Source organism: Notothenia rossii, assembly GCF_949606895.1.
Source record: "Notothenia rossii genome assembly, chromosome: 9".
Taxonomy (NCBI): domain Eukaryota; kingdom Metazoa; phylum Chordata; class Actinopteri; order Perciformes; family Nototheniidae; genus Notothenia; species Notothenia rossii.
Genome location: NC_136907.1, coordinates 75,102,477 through 75,129,220, shown reverse-complemented (window position 1 = coordinate 75,129,220; position 26,744 = coordinate 75,102,477). Strand labels below are relative to the sequence as shown.

General features: G+C 41.3%; 1 protein-coding gene across 1 annotated transcript; it reads right to left on the bottom strand.

The window, feature by feature from the left end:
• Nucleotides 1-847: 847 nt before the first annotated feature.
• On the bottom strand, nucleotides 848-11,832 carry LOC307018624 (uncharacterized protein). The gene is made up of 2 exons (XM_079648956.1): nucleotides 11,085-11,832; nucleotides 848-2,895 (listed from the first exon to the last, which is right to left on the bottom strand). Exons 1-2 carry the CDS (start codon nucleotides 11,371-11,373, stop codon nucleotides 1,697-1,699), a joined length of 1,488 nt encoding a protein of 495 aa, XP_079505082.1. The 5' UTR covers nucleotides 11,374-11,832; the 3' UTR covers nucleotides 848-1,696.
• Between the last annotated feature and the right edge of the window lie 14,912 nt (nucleotides 11,833-26,744).

Sequence of the window (26,744 nt, the reverse complement as noted above, 5' to 3'; positions counted from 1 at the left end):
GTTTTCAATTGTAATTTAGCGTTATCTTTAGCTAGCTGAGTAGCTACTGCGGGCTTCCAGAGAGTCAATCCGGGCGGCCAGGCTGTTTAAAACTTCCTCATGATCAGCAAATTGAGTCTTACATTCATCCGATTCAGCTCTTACTGGTGCAATTGCAAGCTGAATTTGTGTCTTGAGCGAGGAAACTTCATCCTGAATCACTTCCCTTACAATTCTGCGGATGTCCTCGAGCATGTTGTTGTGTTGACCCTTAGCCTCAACCATGCTACTGGTTAAGCTAGCAGTCGTCTTGTTCACCTTTGAAGGAATGATAGCTGAACCTGAAGGCTCTATACGGACTATCATCTAGTTATTTTCTGGATCCATCCACTGTCTCTGTCCAGTGAATTACACTTGTGTTACTGGAGCAGGTAAAGCATAGAACAGATACTTTCAGCATTATCGGAGCACAAAGTGGAAGCTTGAATGAAACACAGCAGACTTCTAAACAATGAACACCTGCAACTTGGAAGAAATAAAGTTGGGTTTTATGCATTCTAATATTGCAATGCAAACCCATGATGTAATGACAGTAATTAAGAATAATGTAGTCATTGATCTCGCGACGAATTGAAAGTACTTATTGCCTGAGATCTCATGATGTTGTTTTATTAAATGCACCAAGTGCTAGGACTGTCTTAGGGAAGAAAGCTTTTAGTTGTGCAGCTCCACTAAATTGGAACAGTCTGCAAACATGTTTAAAACTGAGCACTTTGGTTCCCCTGCATCATTTTAAAACTCGGCTGGGTGACATGCTGTTTGATACTCATGGTACCTGTCACTGTAAATAGAGTTTGTAAACTGTACATTATGTTGTATGTCATCTTTATTGTTGTTCTGTTGTTTTTATGTTACATGTGTAACTAATGTCCTGCAGGTCACCCTTGAAAAAGAGATCTTTTGATCTCAAGGGGCTTTCACCTGGTTAAATAACGGCTACAAACAATTGAATACTCATTTCAGTAGATTTAATCAAACAAAACATAAACATATTGGACATGGCCTCAAGAGTGTAACCTCTTCACATTATGTTGAAATAGTCAATTGCTAGCCATATCTTACACATTGCTGTTTTGAATCATTAATATGTGGATGACAGTTGAACTGGATGATGTAACATGTATGCCATCTGCTGGAAAGAAGAAGTATCAATCTGTTGGCGTTGTTTAAACAACAAAAACAGAGTGAAGCTCTCATTTCATAGACAATCTTTGAGTACAGATACCGTCCTGCAGAGAGCACAAAACCCAACAGCACGTTTTTGGTCTAGCATCACTTCACAAAACATTTGCATTAAGACACTAAGACTAGCTGGTCCCTTGTAAAGGTGAGTCCTCCTTAAATGAGCAGTGGGTGATCAGCAGGTGAAAGGCAGGACACGGGAACTTGGTCCTGAGGAGATGTAACGATTATTCAACAAAAAATAGTCGAGTCAAGGGGTCAAAGAAATGAACATTTGTGATTATTCGCGAATCGGTTGTAGGTGGGTGAAATCAGGCTTAGGGAGTAACGTATTACATGTAACGGCATTAGGTCATCAGGATACAAAATAGACAAATGTATTCCCTTACAGTTACAGAAGCAGCTGACGACCAACACACTTGTGTCTTTTGAAACGATTACGCCATTTAAATCTTTTGTCACAAACATTCCAGCTCTATTTTTCCTCTCTTGTGTGGACTCTCATGTGTATCTTTAAACTGACACTCCGTGAAAAAGTTTTTTTACAGACTGAGCAGCTTTGTGGTTTCTCTACTATATGGACTCTCATGTGTTCTTTTAAATGTCCACTCTGTGCAAAATATTTGGTACAAACTGAGCAGCTAAAGGGTTTCTCTCCTGTGTGGACTCTCATGTGTTCCTTTAAATGTCCACTCTGTGCAAAATATTTGGTACAAACTGAGCAACTAAAGGGTTTCTCTCCTGTGTGGACCCTCATGTGTCGTTTTACATTTTTTTTCAGTGCAAAATATTTCTTACAGACTGAACAGCTGAATGGTTTCTCCCCTGTGTGGACTCTCATGTGTTCCTTTAATTGTCCATTCTGTGCAAAATATTTGGTACAAACTGAGCAGCTAAAGGGTTTCTCTCCTGTGTGGATTATTTCGTGTGCCTTTAAACTACTACGATGTGAAAAAGCTTTCTTACAGATTGAGCAGCTGTGTGGTTTCTCTCCTGTGTGGATTCTCATGTGTTCCTTTAAACTTGCACTATGTGAAAAAGCTTTCTTACAGACTGAGCAGGTGAATGGTTTCTCTCCTGTGTGTCTTCTCATGTGTTCATTTAAATGTCCACTCTGTGAAAAAGCTTTCTTACAGACTGAGCAGCTGAATGGTTTATTTTCAGCACTACGTCGTGGATCACTGACAGATTCATGTCTATTTTTCAGTGAGTTTGAGCCTGATGCAGGTTCTCTGGTCTCTTTCCAATCCGCACTGTCTTCAGTGTCAGGTTCAAAAGAGTCTCCATTGTCAGGTTTAGAAGAGTCTCCAGTGTCGTCCTCAGTCTTTGGTTGTAAACTGCTCTCTGGATCTGAGTTCCTGGCTGGTTCTGGTCCTCGACAGTCATCTCCATCAGCTTCTGTTTCCATGTGTTCAGTTTGTCTTTGATGAGGCTGTGAGGACTGAGGTTTCTCTTTATCATCTTCACTCTTCACAGGGTCAGGAGTGAAAGTGAACTTGGTGATATCAGCCTCCTCCAGCTCCTGAAGCTGCTCTCCCTCCTGACTGATCCTGAGTTCCTCCTGTTCCTGCTTAATGTGTGGGGGGGGCACTGGGTCCTCCTGGTCCAGACTGGTGCTCCACTCCTGCTGGTCAGGGAGAAGCTCTTCCTTAACCACCACCAGCAGCTGGACATCTGCAGGAAATAGGAAACACAGTCAGAACAAACTGTTGAGTGTTAGCATTTAAACATCTAATCACCATTACAATGGGAGAGATTTTGCAGCCCTAATTAATGCCTTTGTTTTTATCTTTTCACATTATCTTTCTTAGTCCCACCTATTGTGTATTTTTGTTGGCTCAATTCAACTTTTTTTCTTCTGGCGTAGCACTAGCTGCAATGTAAACAATTGTATTTAGGATTGTTCAGATACACTACGCCAGCCAACCCCAATTAGCGGCCCGCGGGCCAGATCCGGGCCGCAAGAGGCAAATGCATGGCCCGCGCTGATCTACTGGCATTCACTTGTTATAACATAAAAACATAAAATAAAATGTCCGCGGTTTCGCTTTATTTTGACCTCCGTCGACACTCGTAAACCTGACCCATGACCTTATCGCGTGCATATGCAAGACGTGCTTCGCGCGCTTGACTTACTCGTCACCACCTGGAATAGCGGCAAACACATATAAACAATAGCTCGCCAGCTAGCCGCCTGTCATCCCAGCCCAGCGATTGACCAACATGACACTAACGGGCCGTGGATAACTCAAACCCAGGATGGAATTCGCAAAGAAGAGGAAGGTAGACCAGGAGAACCGTCAGTTCAAAACTGACTGGACTGAGAAGTATTGTTTTTTTTTACCGGACCACGTCAATGCTAAACCGACTTGTTTGATTTGCATGCAGAATGTAGCTGTAATCAAATCAGACAACCTGAAGCGGCACTTCACCTATTCATGCTGCCAGTTTTAATGCTAACTATCCAGAGAAATCCGACCAGCGCACACAAAAGAGAGCAGGTTTGCTTGCATCATACAAGCACTCTGTTTCCACAATGTCGAAAACAACATCGGCACAAGAGAGCGCAACAGCTGCCTCATTGCACGTCTCTTGGACGCTTGCTAGAGCCAATAAGCTGTTTGCTGATGCTGAGTTAATTAAACGGTGTGCGATAGACATGGCTCATGAAGTTTTAAATCATGATGAAAAACAACAAAAAAAGGTTGTAGAGCTATTAAAGCAGGTGCCGCTGTCGGCTAACACGGCAACCAGAAGAGTAGAGGTTTTAGCGGAGGAGTGTTTTTCCAGTCTACTCACGGATTTGAAGAAAACAGGCTATATCCTTAGCCATAGACTCCTCCTGTGACCGAACCGACATGGAACAGCTGTCTGTGTTCGTACGATTTTTTGATGGAAAGATATTCCGGGAAGAGCTGCTGTGTTTGCTTACTCTGCCCGGGCACACGACCGGGGAAATAATCTTCCACGAGCTGACACAGTTCTTCGAAAATAATGGTTTGAATGTGAGTCAAATCGTCTCTGTTGTAACTGACGGGGCTCCGTCGATGGTTGAAAAGCACAAAGGCTTGGTAAGCAGGCTTTCCACCGTTAACCCGGCGCTTCTGACATTTCACTGCATCATTCACAAATCAGTGTTGTGCGCAAAACTGTGTGGAAAAATGAAAGAAACGATGGATACTGAGACGAGACTGGTTAACTTTGTGCGTGAGAGCTCTAGTCTGCAGCATCGCCTTTTTAGATCGTTGCTAGAGGAAATGTCATCTGAACACAAGGATCTCTTACTACACAACGATGTTCGCTGGCTGAGCAAGGGCCGTGTGTTGGAGAGGGTGTGCGACCTGCGTGATGAACTGGTGTCGTTCTTATCAAGCCTGCAGAGCCAAAAAGCCCATGAGTTTTTTAGCTTTTTAACAGACACCAAGGTGATAGCAGGTGTTCATTTTTTGTGTGACATCATGTCTCATCTAAATCACCTTAACCTGCAGCTGCAAGGCAAGAACCACACTGTTGCTGAGATGTACGAGGCGGTTGAAGCTTTTCGGTCAAAGCTGCACCTTTTGGAGAGAGATATTCATTGGAGGAAGCTGCACTTTCCACGTCTGCGTGAGCACTGCGAGAAGAATGAAATGCCGGAAGATCCAGTAATGAAGGATTTTGTGTCAAAACTGGCAGAAAACTTCAAGGAGCGATTTGAAAGCTCCCCTAAAATCTCACGTGACATCCTCCTCTTCCTCAGACAGCCGTTCTCTGTGTCAGCAGACGGGCAGTGGACTGGAGAGGCCAAAAGGCTGGTGCCTTCCATAGAAGAGGGATCAACGTGGTTCCCCAAGCTCGTTTCAAAAACACCAGAGCTATTGCTATGTTCCTACTCACAATGTTCCCCTCAACATACATCTGCGAATCAGGATTTTCTTCAATGAATGCTATCAAAAGCCAGGACAGGAACAGACTCTCCAGTGCACATCTTGGACAGTGCCTCAGGATTGCCACAACAGAATACAAGCCCAACATCAGACAGGTTGCCTCATCCCGCCGCTCTCACTTCTCTCACTGATTGGTGAGTGAACAACATCAATTTATTTTTGCAATTTGTCAATTCTATTGTGGTATAATAATTATTAAGATAAAAATAACCATTTTATAGTTATATTTTATATGTACATTAATTTCCTAAATAAAATGCTATGCAGCGTAATTAAAAACAAATTATTAATATGATAGAGAAAAAACCTTGGATAATGCAGGGCTTTTAACAACAGCCCACAAACTGGTTAAATTGAATACAACATTAAAATAATATATTAAAAATAAAGTTAAAAAACCCCAATACTATTTGTTATTTACAGCCTGATATTATTTGGTACACATATTTAAAAATGTTAAAACTAATAATGTGGTGTATTTTGGTACGACATTATAAAAGTAACTAACTGAAACTCTCTCTGTCTTCCTGTCTTTCCCAGTGTGTCTGTGTCTTACAGTGCTGAATTGGATGTGGACCTGTCTGACTATTTGATCAGAGTTCACTCTGTTGTTTTTTATTTTTGTTTTATTGTTATGCCCCATCAGACCACAGCAAAATCATTTGTATTTGTTAAAACATTTATTTATTATTACTGTTAATAAATGTTTGATTTCGGTCTAATTTTGTTTCAAGGATGCATTTTTCCTTTACTCTCAACACAGGGTTTGTTTAATTACTACTGCCACTACTACAACAATTATAATAGAGGTAACATCTGCACATAGTGTAAAACAACTTTAGTGACACATAACATTTTGGCCCTTAGCTTGTCATGCTTGAAAAAAATTGGCCCTTTGGTAAATATAATTGGGGAACCCTGCACTACGCCTACAGTATAGAATTAAAATACTTGGTTACAAATTAAAATCCTGCAAAAACCTTATTCAAGTAAAAGTATGCAATATTAACAGAACATTTTATGGCACCTTCTTATGTAAAGTAATGATGGTGCAGTAAAATGTTCCCTGTCAGTGTTCAATTTATGATGTTTCTTGATTATTATGTATGTTGCATTTTACTGCAGTACATGTTCAATGTTGCGCTTGTATAAATGATTATAGATGAGGGAACCTGATAAATATTAAAATGTGTGTTTCCTATATACGGTACCAGTCAAAAGTTTGGACACCTTCTCATTCAATGGTTTTTGTTTATTTTAATTTGTTTCTACTTTGTAGATTAATACTGAAGACATCAAAACGAAAATGTGAAAATCAAGGATATTATTTTTATTTTCGATTCTTCAAAGTCGCCCCCTTTTGCCTTGATGACAGCTTTGCACACTCTTGGCTTCTCTCAGTCAGCTTCATGAGGTAGACACCTGGAATGGTTTTCAATTAACACGTGTGTCTTCTCAAGAGTCAATGTGTGGAATGACTTGCCTTCTTAATGTGTTTGACACCATCAGTTGTTTTGTGCAGAGGTAGAGTTAGTGCACAGTGGAAAGCCCTATTTGACTGCTGTTGTAATCCATATTATAGCAAGAACGACTCAACCCAGTAAATAAAAACGACCGTCCATCGTCACTTTAAGAAATGAAGCCCAGTCGATCCGGAAAATGTCAAGAACTTTGAATGTATCCTCAAGTGCAGTCGCAAAAACCATTGAACGCTATTATGAAACTGGCTCTCATGAGGACCCCCCCGGGAAAGGAAGAGCAAGAGTTACCTCTGCTGCAGAGGATAAATACAGAGTTACCAGCCTCAGAAACCGCAAATGAAAGCACCTCAGATTAGAGCTCACATAAATGATCACAGAGCTCAAGGAGCAGACAATCTTAAAGGTCCCATGACATGGCCATTTCTACAGATCATAATTCCATTGTTGAGGTCTACTAGAATAGATTTACATTGTTCCAAAATCACATTGGTTTTCTCATACAGCATCTCTCTATAGTACGTGTATTCACTCTCTGTCCTACATGCCTTGTTGGAGATCCTGCCCCCCCCACCCCTCCCTATGAGCCCACTGTGCTCTGATTGGTCAGCTCGCCTCTCTGTTTTGATGAGTCCACCACTGTTACAACGGAACATCAGTGTTTCTGTTTTACAATGGCGTTTGTTAAGAACCAGAAAATGACACCAGTCAGGACAAACAGATGAGAATGCTGCGAGGGGTCTGGAAGCCTTTGAGGCTTGAGGAGCAGACAGTGTGAGCTGGATTACTGATGTTGTTTCCTGGTTGCTGTGTGGGGTCTGCGAGACAGCAAGACACCGCGGAGCTCTGCCTGTGCACACACACACTCACAGCCTGAGCTCTGAGTGTGTGTGTGTGTGTGTACGGAGCTCTGCGCAGCACCGCGGCTGAAAAAAGATAAGGTTGAGTCAGTGTGTGTGTGTGTGTGCGTGCGGAGCTCCACGGATTGGTCCATTTGGACTTCGCTACGTCAGTATGCCCCGGAAGGAAATATTGGAGAAATAAAAATCTCCAACGAGGCGTACTGGGGCAGCATAGATGTAACGTGCTCCCCTCCTTGTTGTCTTTTCTGAGTAGGTGCATCTGGTCTGCCCCTGCCCAGGTTTTCCGTATTATAAGGAGAAACTGGAGGAGAAGGAGGTCTCGCCTATCCTAACGACGGGAGACAGTCGCTTTTAATAATCTCTCTGCTATTTTTGAGCTGTAGACCATTTATCTGCTGATGTTTTTATATTTAGCCTGGAGGACCAGAGGCCTGTACTACGAAGCAGGATTTTTGCTTAGTGAGCTAACTTCAGGGAAAACTCAGGGTTTCCAGTCCTACGACGCTGGTTCTCTTTTTAGCGGGCTAGATGGTAACTTATGCTGAGCGGCTAACCTGCTCCGGAGCAGGTTAGGTTGCAGGCTAAGAGATCAACTCAGTGAAAGCACTGCCTGCTGACCTATCAGAGCTCAGTGTGCGGAGTTTAAAGCGATCAAGTTATATTACAGGAGAAAGGAAATACCGTTTAAACTGCAGTTGCAGGAAAGACGGCCGGCAAAAATCACAGACTGTGTGAACGTGAAAATGAATAGAATATCATCTCCCATCTTCAGAGCAATCTGACTATTATAACATTAGCGTTAAGAAAGTTTAATTAAATATCTGCCACAACATAAGTAACCGGATCAAAGTAACATTACGTAGCCTACAGTCCATGGCACTGTGAGTATAGATGTCAATGTGTCCCATTATCATTCATATCACATCATAATGTATCATATATTTCCTTATCTGAGTCAGCTTCTTGAGCCGTATATGGCCGTGCAACACTCAGTGTCACATACTGTATGCATAAGTATTATTTTAAGCAACACATTAAGTTGACGAAACACTCGAGTCAAATGTAATTAAAGTCAGATCGTGTCTTAGACGGGGCAGTGATATCATAAACCTGTTAATGTACGCATTCAAACACTTTTTCTTTTGCCAGCTGTATTCACCTTGCAGGTGCAGCTATGTGGCTTTGATCCTGGATAAAGTGTTTAAGTCATGGATGTTTAAAGTTTAACTTCTTCATATGTCTAATATTATAGTTGACTTTTCATTCAGGAAGTATGACGCGCTGCGCTGTCAGCACGCTTGTCAATGTTTGTGATTGGTTGAATGCTCCAAATGCCACCACTTTCATGTGAACGTGCACCTAACAAGATAGGACACGGCTGGCTTGAGCGATCCACTTGATAACCAGCGTCATAGGACCGCTTAGCGAGAGCGCGTATGTTTTGGATTAGGCCAACCGGCTAACTCAAACACATCCAGGTTAGGTTGAACCAGCTTCGTAGTACAGGTCTCTGGTAGTCCAGTTTTCGCGGCTTTATTTTGTTTCCCATAGGGTATTTGTTTGATTTCCATGGTTAGAGGAGGGAAACTCTGGGTCCTACGGCCCGTGGTGGTCTCGCCTATCCTAACGCCGGAGACACTAGCCTTTAATTATCTTTCTGCTACTTTTGAGCTATAGACCATTTATCTGCTGATGTTTTTATGCTTAGTTTTATGCTGGTAGTCCAGTTTTCGGGGCTTTATTTTGTTTCCCATAAGGTATTTATTTGATTTCGTTAGGGGAGGGAAACTCTGGGTCCTAAGGCCTGTGGTGTGACTGGCTCGGGTTCCCTCCTTCTGTTTGTTTGTTTTGGCCAGTCCTCCAGACCTCTTTTCGTTTGCCAGATTGCTTGTGTGAGTAAACGGCTGTACTTCAATAAATTATCGTTATGAACCACATAAGCCACTACCACGGAATGGAGGGCGGGTCTTAACAATAGACACGTATTTTCTGTGTTAGAATTTTACTCGCTACAGGGTGTACTTTGAGGGTTTGTGACTTTACAGACCGTTTGCAGAAAAAGCTACATAACACACAAGGGGACTGGTAATAACCTTTAACATGCACTGTTCAGAGGACACCGCATGAATTAGGCCTTCATGGTCCAATTGCTGCAAAGATCCACTACTGAGGATGAACAAAAAAGAAGAAAATAATTGCTTGGGCCAAGAAACAAAGTAACATTATAGATGTGTTAATATATTATTGAACATATTTATTCATTGATTTCTTTATGAATTATTCTCGCCCAATTTGAATTAATCAAAAGTGTTTGTTTGTATTTGATTTTACACATTTAAAAAGAAAGGTGAATAAAGAAGCACATTAAAAACAAAGTATCAATGTACGTCACATTTAACCAACTAGTGCCTACATGTATGGGTAATATTTAAATCAGTAAATTAAATGGCATATTATTCAATGTAGCATGTATTTTTATAAATATATTTATTTTGGTAGGTTTGCTATTCCGTAATACATTTTAATTATTATAATAAAGTATAATTGTCTAATAATACTTACATACTTTTACTTAAATAAGATATGAATGTAGTACTTTAACTTGTAATGGAGTATTTTCATAGTGTGGTGTTTGTACTTTTACTTCAGGATCTACTACCTGCAGCAAGTGCTGATAAAGGGTCTAAAGTAGGGGTGCACCGAATGGGAAATTCTTGGCCGAAACAGATACCAAAAATAGGAAAGTTGGCCGAAAACCGAATGCCCGAAAATGATTAATAGAAATATATATATATATATATATATATATATATATATATATATATATATTTTACCAATGTTGTTCAGCTACCTGATTATGGAAAAAGACATGATTATGTAACTTAAATAATAATCACTATTATGGGTCCATAAAACATGTATTCAGCACTTTTGAATGCATAAAGTACATTAATTCCAAGTCAATTGCATTTTCTTTTCTCTGTAGGATAACTACAACAAAGTGCATCCAGAACAAAGCCAAGGTGCTTTAAAACGACATAAACATCTAGGCCAATAGGCCTACAACAAAATAGTGTAAAAAAAGACTGTAGCAGCCAGGCCTTCAACAACAACAAATGCACCTATAAGTTTGGTAAGCTAACGTGTTGTTGTGATGACGTAATCAAAACGCGGCGACAAGCACGGCGCGCGACCATGCTCGCGGCTGGCTCACAGCCAACATGTCTGCCCCTTGGATATATTTAAAAATATCAGAGAGAGGCGCGGATTGCGATTTGTAAAACGTGTTCAGCTGACATTTCTCGAGGGGGTGTAACTGCAAAGACTTTCACCACTTCGGGATTACTCCACCACTTGAAATCAAAACACCCGGACAAATATGCGGAGTATGATCAACGTAACCCTGTTCTCTGACATTCGGTGATATTTTTTCGGTGCTCAAACCCTTTCGGCCGAAAGGGCCTTTTTAACCATTTTCGGCCGATGATTTTCGGTGGCCGAATATTCGGCGCATCCCTATTCTAAAGTGTTATTAATGTGATAATAAAGTGCTACTGAAGAGTGTAAAGTGTTAATTAAGGGTAAAGAGAACATACCTGCTCTGTGTATCCGAAGCTGAGGCTGTAAAACAGCGTCCAGTAGTTTCTGGAGTCTCTTGATCTCCTCTTTGGAAAGAAACAGCTCCTCCTCGTACTCTGCTATCGTTTGTTCAAACAGAGCAAATATCTCTTCAACAGTGAGTCGCTGCTTCTTCAACGACAGCAGCATTTGGACTTTACTCATGTTTACTAGATCACCTTTTCCTGCAGACTCCGTTAAACACACCGTTTCTCTCTCCATCAAACTCTTAATCTGACTAGTGTCTAACGTGTTTCCAGCTAGCATGCTAAGCTAGCTCCTATAGTCCGAGGTAAACGCTCCAGAAAAAAGAGCACACAGTCCATTCAGAGGTTTATCCAAACACACAGATGATGGATCAGTAGTGCTGGAGCTCACACACACTTTCTCAGGAACACACAGAGAGAGAGAACCGTAGCAACGAGACGCCACCTCGATACAGGTTCTTCTTTGTCTTCTTCTCTCGATTTTTCTTCTTCTTCTTCTTCTTTAGTGTTTATTGGCGGTTGGCAAACCAACTTTTATGTGCATTACCGCCACCAACTGGACTGGAGTATGGACAAGAGTCTATGCAGAAAACAATAAACAAAATAAAACAACAACGACCACAACAAAAAAAACACAAAATAAATAAAACCAAAACTCTAGATTATTTTGAAATGTATCAATTGCTCTAAGAAACGTAATAAGCTCACAATACATATTGCCTGATGTTTTCCCTAACAGCCCTGATAGCGAAAAGTCAATGTATTTTGCTTTCTTCAGTGTCTGGAAAAGCACATTTCTCTGAGTACTATATTTCCTGCAAAGCAGTAAAACATGCTCAACAGTTTCTGGCTGGCTACAGTGTGTACACTTTCCGGTTGGATGCTTTCCTATTATACTTAATGTATGATTGAGACCTGTATGACCTATTCAGTAGCGTGGCGTGGGGAAAAAATTAGGGGAAGCCAATAATACGTCCTTTCTTTTGGGATGGGGGGTGTTGGTGGTCAATGTAATAACGTAACCAGATGAGTGATTACAGCGCCCGGTATCATTTTACACACATTTGTATCATACAGATGCAGGACTTACTTACACACGCCTGTTATCTGACCGACAGGTCCGCACGCACTCTCCAGCCCAAACTCTAATAAGCATTCATTCACAAACTAAATCAGGAGACCTTTAACGTTTTACGTCCGGTTCGCTCCTTTGTTCCTCGCTGTACACAGCTCCAGTTTGGGCATTGGCCTGTCATCAGATTGTATTTGTTGTTGTTGCTGCTGCAGCGGAAGTTTAGTACAATTATTTTTGATTAAATACTCCAAATCTCCACCCTCCATAATTGCACTTGCTTCGTTGCTTGCTACTTTCTAACGGCGGTGAGAGTGGTGCAGTGACGCTATTGTTACAGAATGGTTTAGGCTAGGTTGCAGCTCCACCCTGTGGACGTATTGTGCCTGTGTTATAGATATATCTGCCTCACGTGGTTGTACCCCAGTTGTATGATTACCTGCTTAATGTGAATACACGGCGTTGAGACACAGCCTGTCGCATTCGCCTCCCGGGCATTGACCCAAACAGAGCAAAATTATGCACAGATTGAAAAGGAGTGCCTGAGCATCGTATTCGCCTGCCAACGCTTCCACTACTATCTATATGGGAGGGGTGATGTGACTGCAGAGACCGACCACCGCCCGCTGGTGTCCATCTTCACCAAGCCCCTCCTCAGTGCGCCAAAGCGCCTTCAGAGCATGCTCCTCACACTTCAGAATTACTGCCTTGCGGTGGTATACAAGCCAGGCCCTGAGATGTACATAAGTGACACGCTCAGCAGAGCCACCACCCCGCCACAGAGAACAGACACACTATACCAACGTGAAATGGTCTGCAGCATGCAGCAGGAGCAGTGTGACATGGCGGCCATTCAGCAGGCAGACTATTTAAATGTCAGCAGCCAACGCCTGGCACAGATTCGGACACACACTGAGGAGGATGTGTGTCTTCAAACACTTAAGTTTGTCGTGCTGGAGGGATGGCCAGGACACAAAGAGGAGACCCCTGTAGCCGTCAGGGACTACTGGGCCGTCAGAGATGAGATAAGTGCACAGGATGGTGTGCTCTTCAGGAGTCAGCGCGTCATCATTCCAAAAGCTATGCGCCCGGAAATGCTGAGACGGATCCACTACAACCACGTGGGGGGCGAGGCGTGCTACAGGCAGGCCCGTGATACACTTTACTGGCCCGGTATGCAAGGGGAAGTCAAGGATTATGTGCAAAAGTGCTCTGTGTGCAATGAGTATGCACACGAACAACAGAAAGAGACTATGATGTCACACCCGCTCCCCACACGTCCCTGGCAGCTAGTAAGCATGGATCTGTACAGCTACGCAGCACAGAACTTCTTGCTCGTGGTGGACCATTATTCTGACTTTTGGGAGATCGACCTGCTCCCTGACCTATCAGCGGACACCACGATCCGTAGATGCAAGGCACAGTTTGCACGCTACGGTGTCCCAGACAGGGCCATTTCTGATGGTGGAGGCCAGTTTGCCGGTGGAGAGTTCCGGGCGTTTGCGAGAGAGTGGGGTTTTGAGCATGTCATGTCCTCACCGAGGCACCCAAAGGCTAATGGCAAAGCGGAGTCAGCAGTGAAAATTGTAAAGAGCCTGTGCAGAAGGGCAGACCGTGCCAAAGAGGACCCCTGGAGGGCCATATTGCATTGGAGAAATACGCCCACTGAGGGTATGCATTGCAGCCCAGCACAGCGGCTTATGTCGCGGAGACTGAGAACCCTTCTCCCTGTGGCCGACCAGCTACTGGTGCCTCAGGTCGTCACGGGTGTTCCTGACAAGCTGAAAGTGAAACATCAAGCAGCAAAGCTGACATATGACAGATCTGCCAAGGATCTGCCGGAGCTGAACGTCGGCCAGCCCATACGGATGAAGCCGCTCCCAGGAGACAGGACGGGCCGATGGAGGAGAGGTGTGTGCCTTCAGCAGTTGGGACTCCGGTCCTATCTGGTCGGTGTGGAGGGGACCACGTATCGGCGCAACAGGGTTGATCTTCGACCAGCAGAGGCGGCCCTTCTCCAGCCGTCAGTTCTCCCAGAATCGGCCCCGGAGCAGCCTGCGAGTGGGGAGAGCGCCAGAGAGGTCGTCTGCGTCCCCGAGGAGTCTCCAAGGCCATCACCCCCGAGGTCGTCGCGGTCTTCCCCGCAGACTGGGGGTACACCATGCCGTGAGTTACAGGGCCGGGCCTTCTCCCGAGCGGACGGCTGATTAGACCTCCTGACAGACTTGACCTCTAGGACACACACACGCACTCACACACACACACTTGGACTGTGCGCACTCAAACACACATGGACGATAAAGATTTAAAAAAAGAAAAAAAAAAAGGAAGTGGAGAGATTGTAAAACAAATGTGATTGATTGTTCTGAGTTTATTGCTGATGTGTTCTGATCCGGCTATTATTGAAGTGTCTTTGCTAGGTGCACTATTTGTTGTTGAAATCATTTGATTAATGTTCTGTTTAAAGGTCAACAGTTTAATGGCAGTATTGATCCTGTGTTGTTACTTAACAAAAGGAAGGGAGATGTTACAGAATGGTTTAGGCTAGGTTAGAGCTCCACCCTGTGGACGTATTGTGCCTGTGTTATAGATATATCTGCCTCACGTGGTTGTACCCCAGTTGTATGATTACCTGCTTAATGTGAATACACGGCGTTGAGACACAGCCTGATTTGCCTTGTTTATTAATGCACCTACATCTACAAACAGCTATCTATCTTGTATCGATTAGATTTATGATTCGAAAATTATACCTGACCTTTTTTCGAGCTATTTTCCAAAATCCTATGGAGAAATCCCATTGCTATTTTGTCGAGGGAAACCGAGCGCAGCTTACTTCCGCTTTTTGGGACGCGTCACTGCACCACTCAGTTGATGCGATTTGATTGGATTGTGAGGCAAGGGAAGCCAGCCGCCTCTGGCTTCCCTTGGCATGGCCCTGACCAATCACAGGTTGGCAGGGGCATGACGTGAGCCTCATCTGATTGGTCAATCCCTCAATTTTTTTTCACCAAGGGAAGCAAATTTCGGCTGGCCTCCTCTCGAAACAGAGAGTGCAATATAGTGTTTCACCATAACATCTAGAGGGGCGCTGTTTCACTCTTTGTAAAATACACAATGAGAATGGGGGAGAGACCGTGGGAGAGACGGACCGGCAGCAACACAGAACAAAGAATTTCCGAAACTAAACGAAGTGTTTTTATTTATTTATTAAAATTATAACTACAATCCGAAAAAACAGGGGAAGCCTGGCTTCCCTTGGCCTCCAGGAGAAAACGCCACTGGACCTATTCTCATCCGAGAAATGACATTTTCCTCCCTTCTTTTAAACCCCACCTTCCTTCCATCACCCAAATACCTTTGAATGTTATAAAGATGTCTTCCTGTATCACTAAGGTCCCAATGTTCTTGCCATGTTGTTTGTGGATATTTATGTATGAATGTTTTAACCTCCGCTTTGCTGAGTGGAACTTCAATGTCTATATTCGTAATTCTGAGTGTTTGTTTGGCCAGAATATCCACCTGTTCATCACCCTCCACACCAACATGAGCAGGAACCCAGATGAAACGAGTTGCTATGCCTTTGATTTGCATTTGATACAAAATTAGAAATATTTCATTTATTATGTCCATTCTAGATGAAGATCTGCCTGATCGTATACTCGATAAAGCTGAATAGCTGTCAGATGCAATTACACTATTATGTATTTCTTTCTCCTCTATCCATTTCAATGACAGTACCAATGCCAACAACTCTGTGGTGTACACTGACACATTGTCTGTTACCCTTTTCTTTATATGTGTATTACTCACTGGGATATAAACTGCTGCCCCTGCACGCCCTGTCTCTGGATCTTTGGAGCCGTCTGTAAATATGATGGTTGAGTCTGAGGGATATCTTGCAAAATAATTCTGGACGATGCGCCATACTGGCAGTTCTTTCTTTTCCTTTAACTCTTTTTGTATATTGAGATCTACCCTTGGCAATGGGAACAACCAGGGTGGAATGGACAAGATTGGAACTGTGGGGCAATACTGTATTTGATTCAAACCTATACTTGCTTTAACATCGCCAATCCATCCGAAACTTGTTAAATGTGACTCATTGTGCTCCCAGCAGTCTTTCAAAAATACTTTTCACAGGATGACTATCGCTATGCCCCTGAAGGTTTACCCAGTATGCCAACATTAACTTCACTCTTCTTATCCTTAAAGGCATTTCTCCCATTTCCACCTGTATTGGAAATACAATGTATTGAAAAACTGGAGATGTTTTAAAAGCTCCACTACAAATCCTCAGGGCCTGAGCTTGTAGGACATCCAGCTTTTTAAGGTTTGATTCTGCTGCTGCCATGAACGCTATGCACCCATAATCGAATACAGGTCTCATTAGTGCCCAATATATATTCAGAAGTATGACCTACTCGCTCCCCACTCCTGTCCCACCAAACACCGAAGTACATTGTTGACCTTTTTACATTTACTTTGAACTTTTCCTATATGATTGCTCCATGTTAGCTTTCTGTCAAACCAAAGACCAAGAAATCTTATTGTATTAACCTGTTCAAGAGGTTGCTCATACAATTTGAATGATACAGGAGCAATTTTATACCGTTTTGTAAAACAAATGACCTGCGTCTTAGCTACTGACAGTTTGAATCCCCATTTATTTGTCCATTTCTCCACTTCCACTATTGCAGCTTGTATTTTCTTTCCAACATGTGCTACATTGCGGCCTTTTGCCCACAAAGCCCCATCATCTGCATACAAAGATTTTCCCACACTTGGATGAACTTGATTAAAAATGTCATGTATCATTATATTGAACAGCAACGGACTACATACACGACCTTGCGGAGTACCATTTTCCACATCATACACACTTGAATATTCTGCACCTACTCTTACTTGTATTTTCCTAACCCGTAAAAAATTCATAACCCAATTATATGCTGTACCACCAATTCCCAATGATTTTAACTTGATTAGTAGTCCTTCCTTCCAGAGCATGTCATAAGCCTTTTCAATATCAAAGAAGACTGCAATCACTACTTCCTTGTTGGTCTGTGCTTTCCTGATGTCTGATTCTAAACACAATATAGAATCCATTGTATTCCGACCCCTACGGAACCCACTTTGATATGGGGACAACAGAGCTTTACTTTCTAAGATATATATCAACCTTTCTGTAACCATTCTTTCCATGATTTTGCATAAATGAGATGTCAGGCCAATAGGTCTGTAGCTAGATGGATCTGAAGGGTCTTTCCCTGGCTTTAGTATGGGCACTATTATCGCTTGTTTCCAAACCGAAGGAAGTTGGCCAGAATCCCACACCCAATAAACAATCTTAACACAATGACTAGAGAGTTATCCGTCATATATTCCAACATTTTATTGCAAACACCATCTTTCCCAGGAGTGGTTTGACGAGCACTAATATTTGCTTTCCTCAACTCAAACATACTAAAATGCAAGTCCACCTGATCCCCTAACACTTCTACTCTATCCAATATTCTCGGGTTTTCCATTAATTTATTATCTCTGCACTGCCTGGCTTCCTCTGTAAGGTTATCTGAACTATGAACTTTCTTAAATGTCTGAGCTAGAAGTTCCGCCTTTCCTAAGTTTGTGACAGCTATTATGTCCCCTCTGCTCAAAACTGGCAACTCATAATTCCTTCGAACTCCCCCCATTCTCCTAATTATGCCCCAAACATCTGCAAGCTGTACTTCTCCTCCAATCTCTCGATTTTTGGCGTATTGCAAACAACGTTAAGGTGCACACCGCCACCTACTGTACAAGAGTGTGTATCACCATATCATCCTATCACCACTTGTGGAATTATACCATTGTGTTGTTTACGTTGTTTTAAATTCTCCCAATCAATCCTGTTTCCCTCAAATACTTAAGAATGGCCTTCCTGGTAGCTCTTACCCCCTCACCTTCTGTTCCCAGTATCCCCATCAGGCTCCACTCCCTTCCTGCCTCTCTGACCCTGTCTCTTAGTTGTTACCTCTCTGTTTTGTACATGTTGCAGTGTAATATGATGTGTTCCACATTTTCTTTCACACCACACACCCCCTGCATTCTTCAACTTCGCCTTTTCCCTTTAAAACATTGTGCCGTTTAATCCTGTATGGTCCAATCTGAGTCTAGTGGTGATGATCTCCTCCCGTCTGTTCCTTTCTGTATAGATCTTTGTTATGACTGATTTTTGCAACTTGTGGTATCTCCTCCCTTTCTGATCTTCCTCTCACCTTTTCTGTCATATTTCCATAACCTTCTTCTTAATTATTGCTTTTCCTTCTCCTTTTCCGAGTGAAACTGGACCGCTGGGTCATGTTGAGGCCATCTTTTCTGTGTTGCTGTGGTTTTTTTCCATCGCTTTTGTGTTACAAATATCAAAACAATAACAAAATATATCCGTCGTAAACTAAACCGGAAACAGAAGTATATTTTATTTTGTTAACACTGTAAACTTGACAGCTTTTTAACGCAAACCACCTACTGGTTAAAGCACGTTATTACGCATTTAGAATAATTGCAATGCAGGTAGATTGTGTTGCTTTTTAATGACTGTTTAAAATGCCTTTTTCTTAATGTCTTTCATTTTTTTAAAGCACTTTTGAATATGTTATATTTTATGAAAACATTTAAATATTAAGAGTACATACAAAATAGGAGGAAAGTAGAAGGTCAATGATAGAAATATAGAATAGTGTCACAAGTTAGACACATTTATTGCTGTTTGTTTGGTTTGGCTCATGTTAACTCTCCTGTCATTTCAGATCGCGCCTTTCTCCAGGCTCTTGTAATCAGCTCACTTCCCTTACCTGGTCTCCCCAGTCCTTCCCCTCACCTGTCACTAATTCCCTCATTACTCCACAGTACTTATACCACCTCACTATCTCTTGTCCTTTGCCAGATTGTCTTGTCTTTTCTGTCAAGCTCTCCAGTATTTGTTACCCTCTATCCTAGATTCTTGTCCTGCCTAGTTTTGATCCCTGCCTGCCTATATACGGATCTCGAGTTCCTGCCTGCCCCCTGTCTGGTTTTTGTTGCCTATCTGACGGATTTCCTGGTTCTGACCCTGCCTGTCCCAGACCTGAATAAACTGAACATTGCTAAAAACTGGTTGTATCTGAGTCGTGCTATTGGGTTCTGATCTGTACCTGTGATCGTGACGGAATAGAACATATCAAGAAGATACTGTAAATGAGATCTAGAATAAAAACAGTTTAGTGCCGGATGTACAAAGATATTAATAGGAGGATGTGCAAAACAGACAAACTAATTAATTCAAACATTAAATAATACTTTAGGTTAAGTTCTTCTTTTAAATACATGTAAGCAAAAAGCTTTTGGGGTATCTGATAAATATTAAGCCTGACAAAGTACTTAACGTTTAATATATTGCATGGTTTGTTTTGGGACTTGACTATCAACTTTCCTGCAATGTTAACTATGTTGAAGCACTTATTTTAACCGATATTATACATATTTATTATACTCTTATAAGATGTATGTAGATAGAATAAGAAATGTGCAGAATATGAAAGTTTAATGGTGGAGGTACACACATATTGATAGATGTCTTGTTGAGGAACCTATGACCCAAGTTTGTCATCATTACATAACTACACCGTATTTGTGTATATAATATGTCAATAAACCTTTGAAATTCTTGAAAGGGATGTGCAAAATAGCCTTTATATACCGTTTTTGATGAACGATTAGAGAATAACGAGTAATGAATATGCTTTATAGGGATCTGCAGACACATTTTTTGTCTTCTCAAGCACCAACTATCAAATATCTCGCCTGATTGTTTGCACTTGACAATCACCTTCACTGAATTTTACTCAGGTGTAACTAAAGTCTGATTTAAGGGTTGTTTATATTTCACATCATTAATCAGAATCTGTAAAGTAACTAAAATAAATGTATAAAATACCAGATTAACCTTAAAGAAAGCCCTCAGGATTATAAAAGACCCCATCACCCCAGCCACAAACAGTTCTGTCTGCTGCCGTCTGGCAGGCGGTACTGTACTGCAGCATCCGGACTAAAACCACCAGACTCAAGGACAGTTTCATCCCACAGGCCAGAAGACTATTAAAGACCTGAACTTTGAAACAACATCCATAACATTCATCTGGCTGCTACTTAGAGATTATTTATCTAATATATCATATTCCAATCACTTGTATATAGACTCTTATTGCACTATTTCACTTTTTACTATTTTTCTTTTTGTATTTACTTGCACTATTTTTTCTGTGTATCTGTTTTATTGTGTTGCACTGTTGGAGGAGCCTGTGACCTAAGGGGGGGGGGGGGGGGGGGGGTGGGGGGGGGGTAGGACACGTTCGATTCTTGTTTTGGTTAGTGTGCCGTCGATGGGTTTCATTCCATTTCAAAGTGCTGTTTGACGCGCGGTGTAAACTTCCGTTCAGGAAGTTTGCCCAGCACTGGAACTTCAGTCATGTGACATGTGACATCCAGTCCCCACTTCCCCCAGAGCAATGGAGAAGCGGAGACGGCTGTGAGGACATTCAAAGGTCTACTTAAGAAATCAAGTGATCCATATCTTGCCCTCATGGCCTACCGTGCTACTCCTCTGGCAAATGGATACAGTCCCACAGAGCTTCTCATGGGAAGGAAGATAAGGACGCTCGTTCCTGTCATTCCATCACAGCTCAACCCAGGATGTGCTGATATGATAAGGTTGAAATTGACAGAACAAAGTTACAGACAAAAAACAGAGTCAAAACTATGACCGCAGACACAGAGCACATGATATGCTGCACCTGCAACCTGACGAACATGTGTGGATCAAAGATACACATGAGAAGGGCACAGTGGTGTCAACAGCAGGCACACCCAGGTCTTACATCGTTGAGACACCCAGGGGCACCGTCCGAAGAAACAGATACCACCTCTCTTCAACCCCTGAGGGTCCTCGATTATCTGATAACACCACACCTGTAAACACCACTACTGAGGCAGCATGCACTCCTGCCACACCAGAAGTCCAGCATGACTCGAGTCAGCAAAGCTACCTAGCTGGTAGCTAGCACGTTAGTTAGCATTACAGCCTTGTCATTTTTATTAGCCTTAATATAAAGTAACATTAAGTAACCCAAAATGTTAAACAGAAAGAGTATATTTCGTGAACCCTTTGAAGAGTAGCCTACTGTCACCGGTGTGATCATTCTACAATACACAATTTAAGCCCGGGGGAGAAATGCTAACGCTAGCATCGGCAACGTTTTCTTGCCAGTCAGGGCGCCTCCTGAACATCTAAAATACTTTGTGCGTTCATAGCCAGGGAACTGAGTGGTCAAAGGGGCAAATAATCCCCACACTCAGCTGGAGGGTTTAGGTATTCCACCCCATCCCTCCATAGTTAAAACTAAATAAATGAATAAAAAGAAGTACAGCAGTTGAATGTTTTAATAAGAATTCTGCAGTTAGACAGAACTCTATGTTGCAGTGTTTTCAGAAACACATGTTGATAAAGTGTTTCATATTTTGCAGTATGTTAAGACCTAAAAAAAAGCCTTTGGTGTCTTTAATAATATCCATCTTGGTAAACTTGAGATGTAATGCTGTTATACATGTATTGTTCATTAGAATGAATACAAGTTAAGAAATGGTTTAATATCAGCTTCAGAGGCTTGTGTTGTCCATACACATCCTCTCCACAGGTAAGGTCTCCTATTTAGAAAGGGGGATGTAGTATCAGGCATAATAGGGTATAGGAACCTTTATGATGTAACGTGTTGTGCATCGGTGATTAATAAAGGAGAGCAAGTCAACCTACACATTGGTCCAATCCTTTCCTATACAAGAGCCAGAATATAAGTTATAGTGAACACTTATGACAATAGAACAGAAAGGACAGGAAAAGAAGATCTCTGTGGCTTCAGGCTTGATCGCCGTTCAAATGACAACGTTGGTTTCCCCAAAAGTGGGCGGGGCTGTAAAGTGACGTAGATTTTACTCTCATCTATTATTCAAAACCATTCTATTTATTCTAACATAAATTACATGCCAGTGTTTTATCTTTTTGTTACTTATCTTTTTATACTTTATTTGCTATGATTTATATCTGAAGCAAATTATGTTTCTGAAGATGTGTAGTCAATTCCACCCTTCAATGTAGCATAAATGTGAACTCTCATAGAGTGGCGAAGTCCCTCCCCTTCCGGTGGACCTCCATGGGACCTTATTTCGAAAAAATTATGTATTGAAGTCAATGGAGAGAGAAAGATTATCTTTTGATCCCGTTTGAATTGTGCCACAAATTACACATAGATGTTTGTAAATGTAACCTGTTAAGCCCCAAGGTCCCCCTCGGCGGGTACCTTTTTTTTCCACGACACTGTGTCTCAGGGGATCTTAATATTTAAGAACCAATTAATGTATTATACCAGATTAACGGGAATAATCTCACTCGCTAACTGACGATACAAACCATTTTTACCAAAACAAAACACAAGTCTCATAAGAAGCATCTAAATGACCCCTGAGCAAAAAAATGCTAACACATTTTGGCACAGAACCCAAGATAAAAGATACCCTTATTACTTATCGTTGCTGCACATACAAGATATCTGATTAAAGCTGAGGTTCCACTGATTATTTAGGTATATTTATCATCACTAAGTGATCCGAACTCACGACAGGGGAAGCAAACACAGACATCACAACACGTACCTTTACGTAGCTTTTACGGGAGATCCTCTCACCGTAGCTGTCAATCTGATCAAAAGACTTGTTCAATGACATTAAAACGAGAAAAAACGCGGCTGAATCTGTTGATCCATAGGTTGATAATGTTTCTGTGGAATAATTTATTTGATTTATTATCCATAATTCAATTTTTATGTAAAAATCGGAGAGTAAAAGATAGCTGCTAATGGTAGCCACCAGAGTTATCGCAGCTTCCGGTTTTGGCTATGCGTCAGTCTCACACACACAGATGACCAAATAAGGAGTATGTGGGAGTTCCCCTCGATTCCATTGGCTCTGACGGTTAGAGAGAGATGTCAATCAGCAAAATCGAGCAAGGGGGGCCAGAGATAGGTCAAATCCACCCAAATGACCCCAGAAGTGTTTTTTTTCTTCTAAATCTCTCTAAAAAGGTCAAATTTTACTTGTTTTGCATCAATCTTGATACAGGGTACTTATTATATGTTGTAGTTTGGATTCCTAAAGCTTTTAGTCTACCATCCCATCATTCAAGGGTGGTTTTCAGTATACGCTTTTTTCGAAAGACACAATAATTTAAATTTTTTTACTGTGATCAATCTGAATTTACTTTAAAATAAAAACATCTATATTGATTCTGACACTTCTACATCCAACTCACAGGTGTAACCTTGCTTTGACAAAAAAGATTATTAATTTAACCCTTTTAGAAGGGAAGATATGGTCATTTGTTCTGGAAAGGTCATTTTCGAGCCTGAGAACTGAAAAACAGGCTTGGGGCTTACCAGGTTAAAAGATAATTTTGCAGGTAAAAAAAAAAAAAATGTGTCGTAAAACTGTGAAGTAACACATTTGATTGTGTGAAACGCTCAATGAACTACATCTCTGGTCTCGCAGAACAACACACGTCACCAAGATGGTCGTCACTACTGTCTTGTCAACAAAACGATTGACTACCCTCACTATCACCACAATGAAACACGTCCAGAAGAATGGCATGCTAAGCTGCCTGCCTGCCTTCCTTTGATTCTCTCTGAACTGCTTGTTCTTTTTAATGTTTAATGTCAGCCATTTGTGCAGATAGCATGAAGTAGAAAAGATCGGCGATCGCAGATGCTAGCGTTAGCATTTCTCCCCCGGGCTTATATTGTGTATTATAGAATGATCACACCGGTGACAGTACTCTTCAAAGGGTTCACGAAATATACTCTTACTGTTTAACATTTTGGGTTACTTAATGTTACTTCATATTAAGGCTAATACAAATTACAAGGCTGTAATGCTAACTTACGTGCTAGCTACCAGCTAGGTAGCTAACTAACTTGATCCAGCCACTCCTGGTCCTTTCATCAGACGGGAAGTGAAATAACGAGCAAGACCCATTGCTGGTATGATAACAACCTGGTACTAAGCACACAGGTATCTTGTTAAAGTTATCTTATCTTAGCCAGCGCCATATAGATAGATTACATCAATATGGCGCTGATCTTAGCTATCTCTTAGTGGAGGAAAGCAATTGTGACATCACTTACGCTACTCTGGGATTTGTAGTCTTTCTAGTTGCGTATTTTTCACAGTCTTATATTTCAACAGTTTTACGACAAACTGTGACTTTTTTTAAGTGGAAATAATTTTTTAAGATTGACAAACATCATATGTGTAATTCATGGCACAATTCAAACGGGATCGAAAGATAAGTTTTCTCTCTCCATTGACTTCAATACATTATTTTTTCCGAAATAAGGTCCCATGGACCGGAAGTAGATGGGCGTGACGTCGCCACTCTATTACAGGAACAATACCGGAAACAGAAGTAGGAAAGATCCTCAGCTCGCTGATTGGATGTTTTAGCCGCAATGCATGTTTTTAAAGATATTAGGCCTACTGATTTTCTTTGAATATAAGAATGTAAATACTGAGTTAAGAGAATAGTCAGGGGATTTGGGTGATGGGAGACACATCTATGGAATCACAATTTCAATAGCTTACCATTAGATGACGGATATACCTTTCTGTCTGTGATGTTTTAAAAATCTGATATTAATGTGTAGAAGTAAAACATGAGAAATAGTAGAGCAATATCCTTTAAAATTATGTAAAAACATGAATAAAACTAAATATCTTCAGATGTTATACATACATAAGTGTCCTACACTAATAATACAAAGTTATTATTAGTATGCTGTGTGTACCTTGTGTGCACCGCCTAGTGTTTAAAGCACGTTATTGAAGAGTACATACTTTCATAGGGGGAAAGTAGAAGGTCATTGATAGAAATATAGAATATAAAAAATCAAGAAGATACTGTAAGTCATCTCTACAATAAAACAGTTTAGTGCACGATGTACAAAGATATTAATGAGGATGTGCAAAACAGACAAACTAATTAAACTTTATTAACACATTAAAGAATAATTTAGGTTAAGGTCTTCTTTCAAATAAGAAAAAAGCTTTGGGGGTATCTATCTACAGATAAATATTAAGCCTGACAAAGTACTTAACGTCTAATATATTGCTTTCCTGCAATGTTAACTATGTTGAAGGACTTCTTTTAACTGATATTATACACATTAATTATACTCTTATGAATGTAGATAGTATAAGAAATGTGCAGAATTTGACAGTTTAATGGTGGAGGTATACACACATTTTGATAGATGTCTTGTAATGCACTGTTGAGGAACCTGTGACCCAAGTTTTTCATTCATTGCATAACTACACCGTAGTTGTGGATATGATATGTCAATACACTTTTGAAAATCTTGCAATCTTGAAGGGGATGTGCAAAATAGCAATTATATACAGTTTTTTAATTAACTATTAGTAGAGAATAAGGATGAATGAATATACTTTATAGAGATCAGCAGATAAATGTTTAGTCTTCTCAAGCACCAACAATCAAATATCTCTCCTGATTGTTGCCACTTGACAATCACCTTTCCTGAATTTTACTCAGGTGTAACTAAAGTCTGCTTTAAGGGTTGTTTATATTTTATATCATTAATCAGAATCTGCAAAGTAACTAAAATAAATGTAGTTGAGTAAAAATGCCAGGTTAACCTCTGAATTGTAGTGGAGTAGAATTACAAAGTAACAATGAGCTGTCATGTGGGTATATACTAATGCTGCCCATTATGGATCCAAGTGATTTTCACCCATTTAGTAATTACATGTTTTAAATGTGTACACACCAATTTGTTTCCTATCGCCTAAACCTCCAGGGCTGTACACAGTTTAATACTGTCAACTTTCTAATTTGGGGAAAAACGAAAACGTCTTTTAAAACTACAATTCCCAGCAGAGACGTGCCATAGAGAACAAGTTACGTAACACAATAGCCAGCATGTGTAGTTCTCGGGGGGGCGTTCAAGTCCAGTTTTGAATAGTCTGCCGTGGTTTCGTTCCATTTCAAAGGGCTTGGCGCTCGGCGTAACCTTGGCGCTCTGCCACTCCAACATCCAATCCCAGAGCTTCAAGATGAATCATGGAGTTTGTCGCAAAGCGGACAGGCGTCGTCACAACAATAGTTGGGGATTGTGGGTAGTGTAGTCTCTTTGGCGTTCCACATTTCAGAGAAAACAAGTTGTTTCTCAGAATTGAAGGGGAAAAACACAAAAGCATTGTACGCAGTTTAAACCCATCAATGTTGTTTAATTAACAAAGGTAATCTGGTGTTTTTGAGTTGTGGAGATATCACTGTCAAATCAATCGAATACATTGCAATCAGTTGAAAGCTCTTTGCGTCCGTTTATGAAGCTGAAGGAGCCTCAGCGCGTCCCAACTGCACGCCACGGGACCCTGACCAAGCGTCCCTCCTGGACGTTTAGGGAGTGAGAGTGTGTTGCATTTTGAGGCAAGGT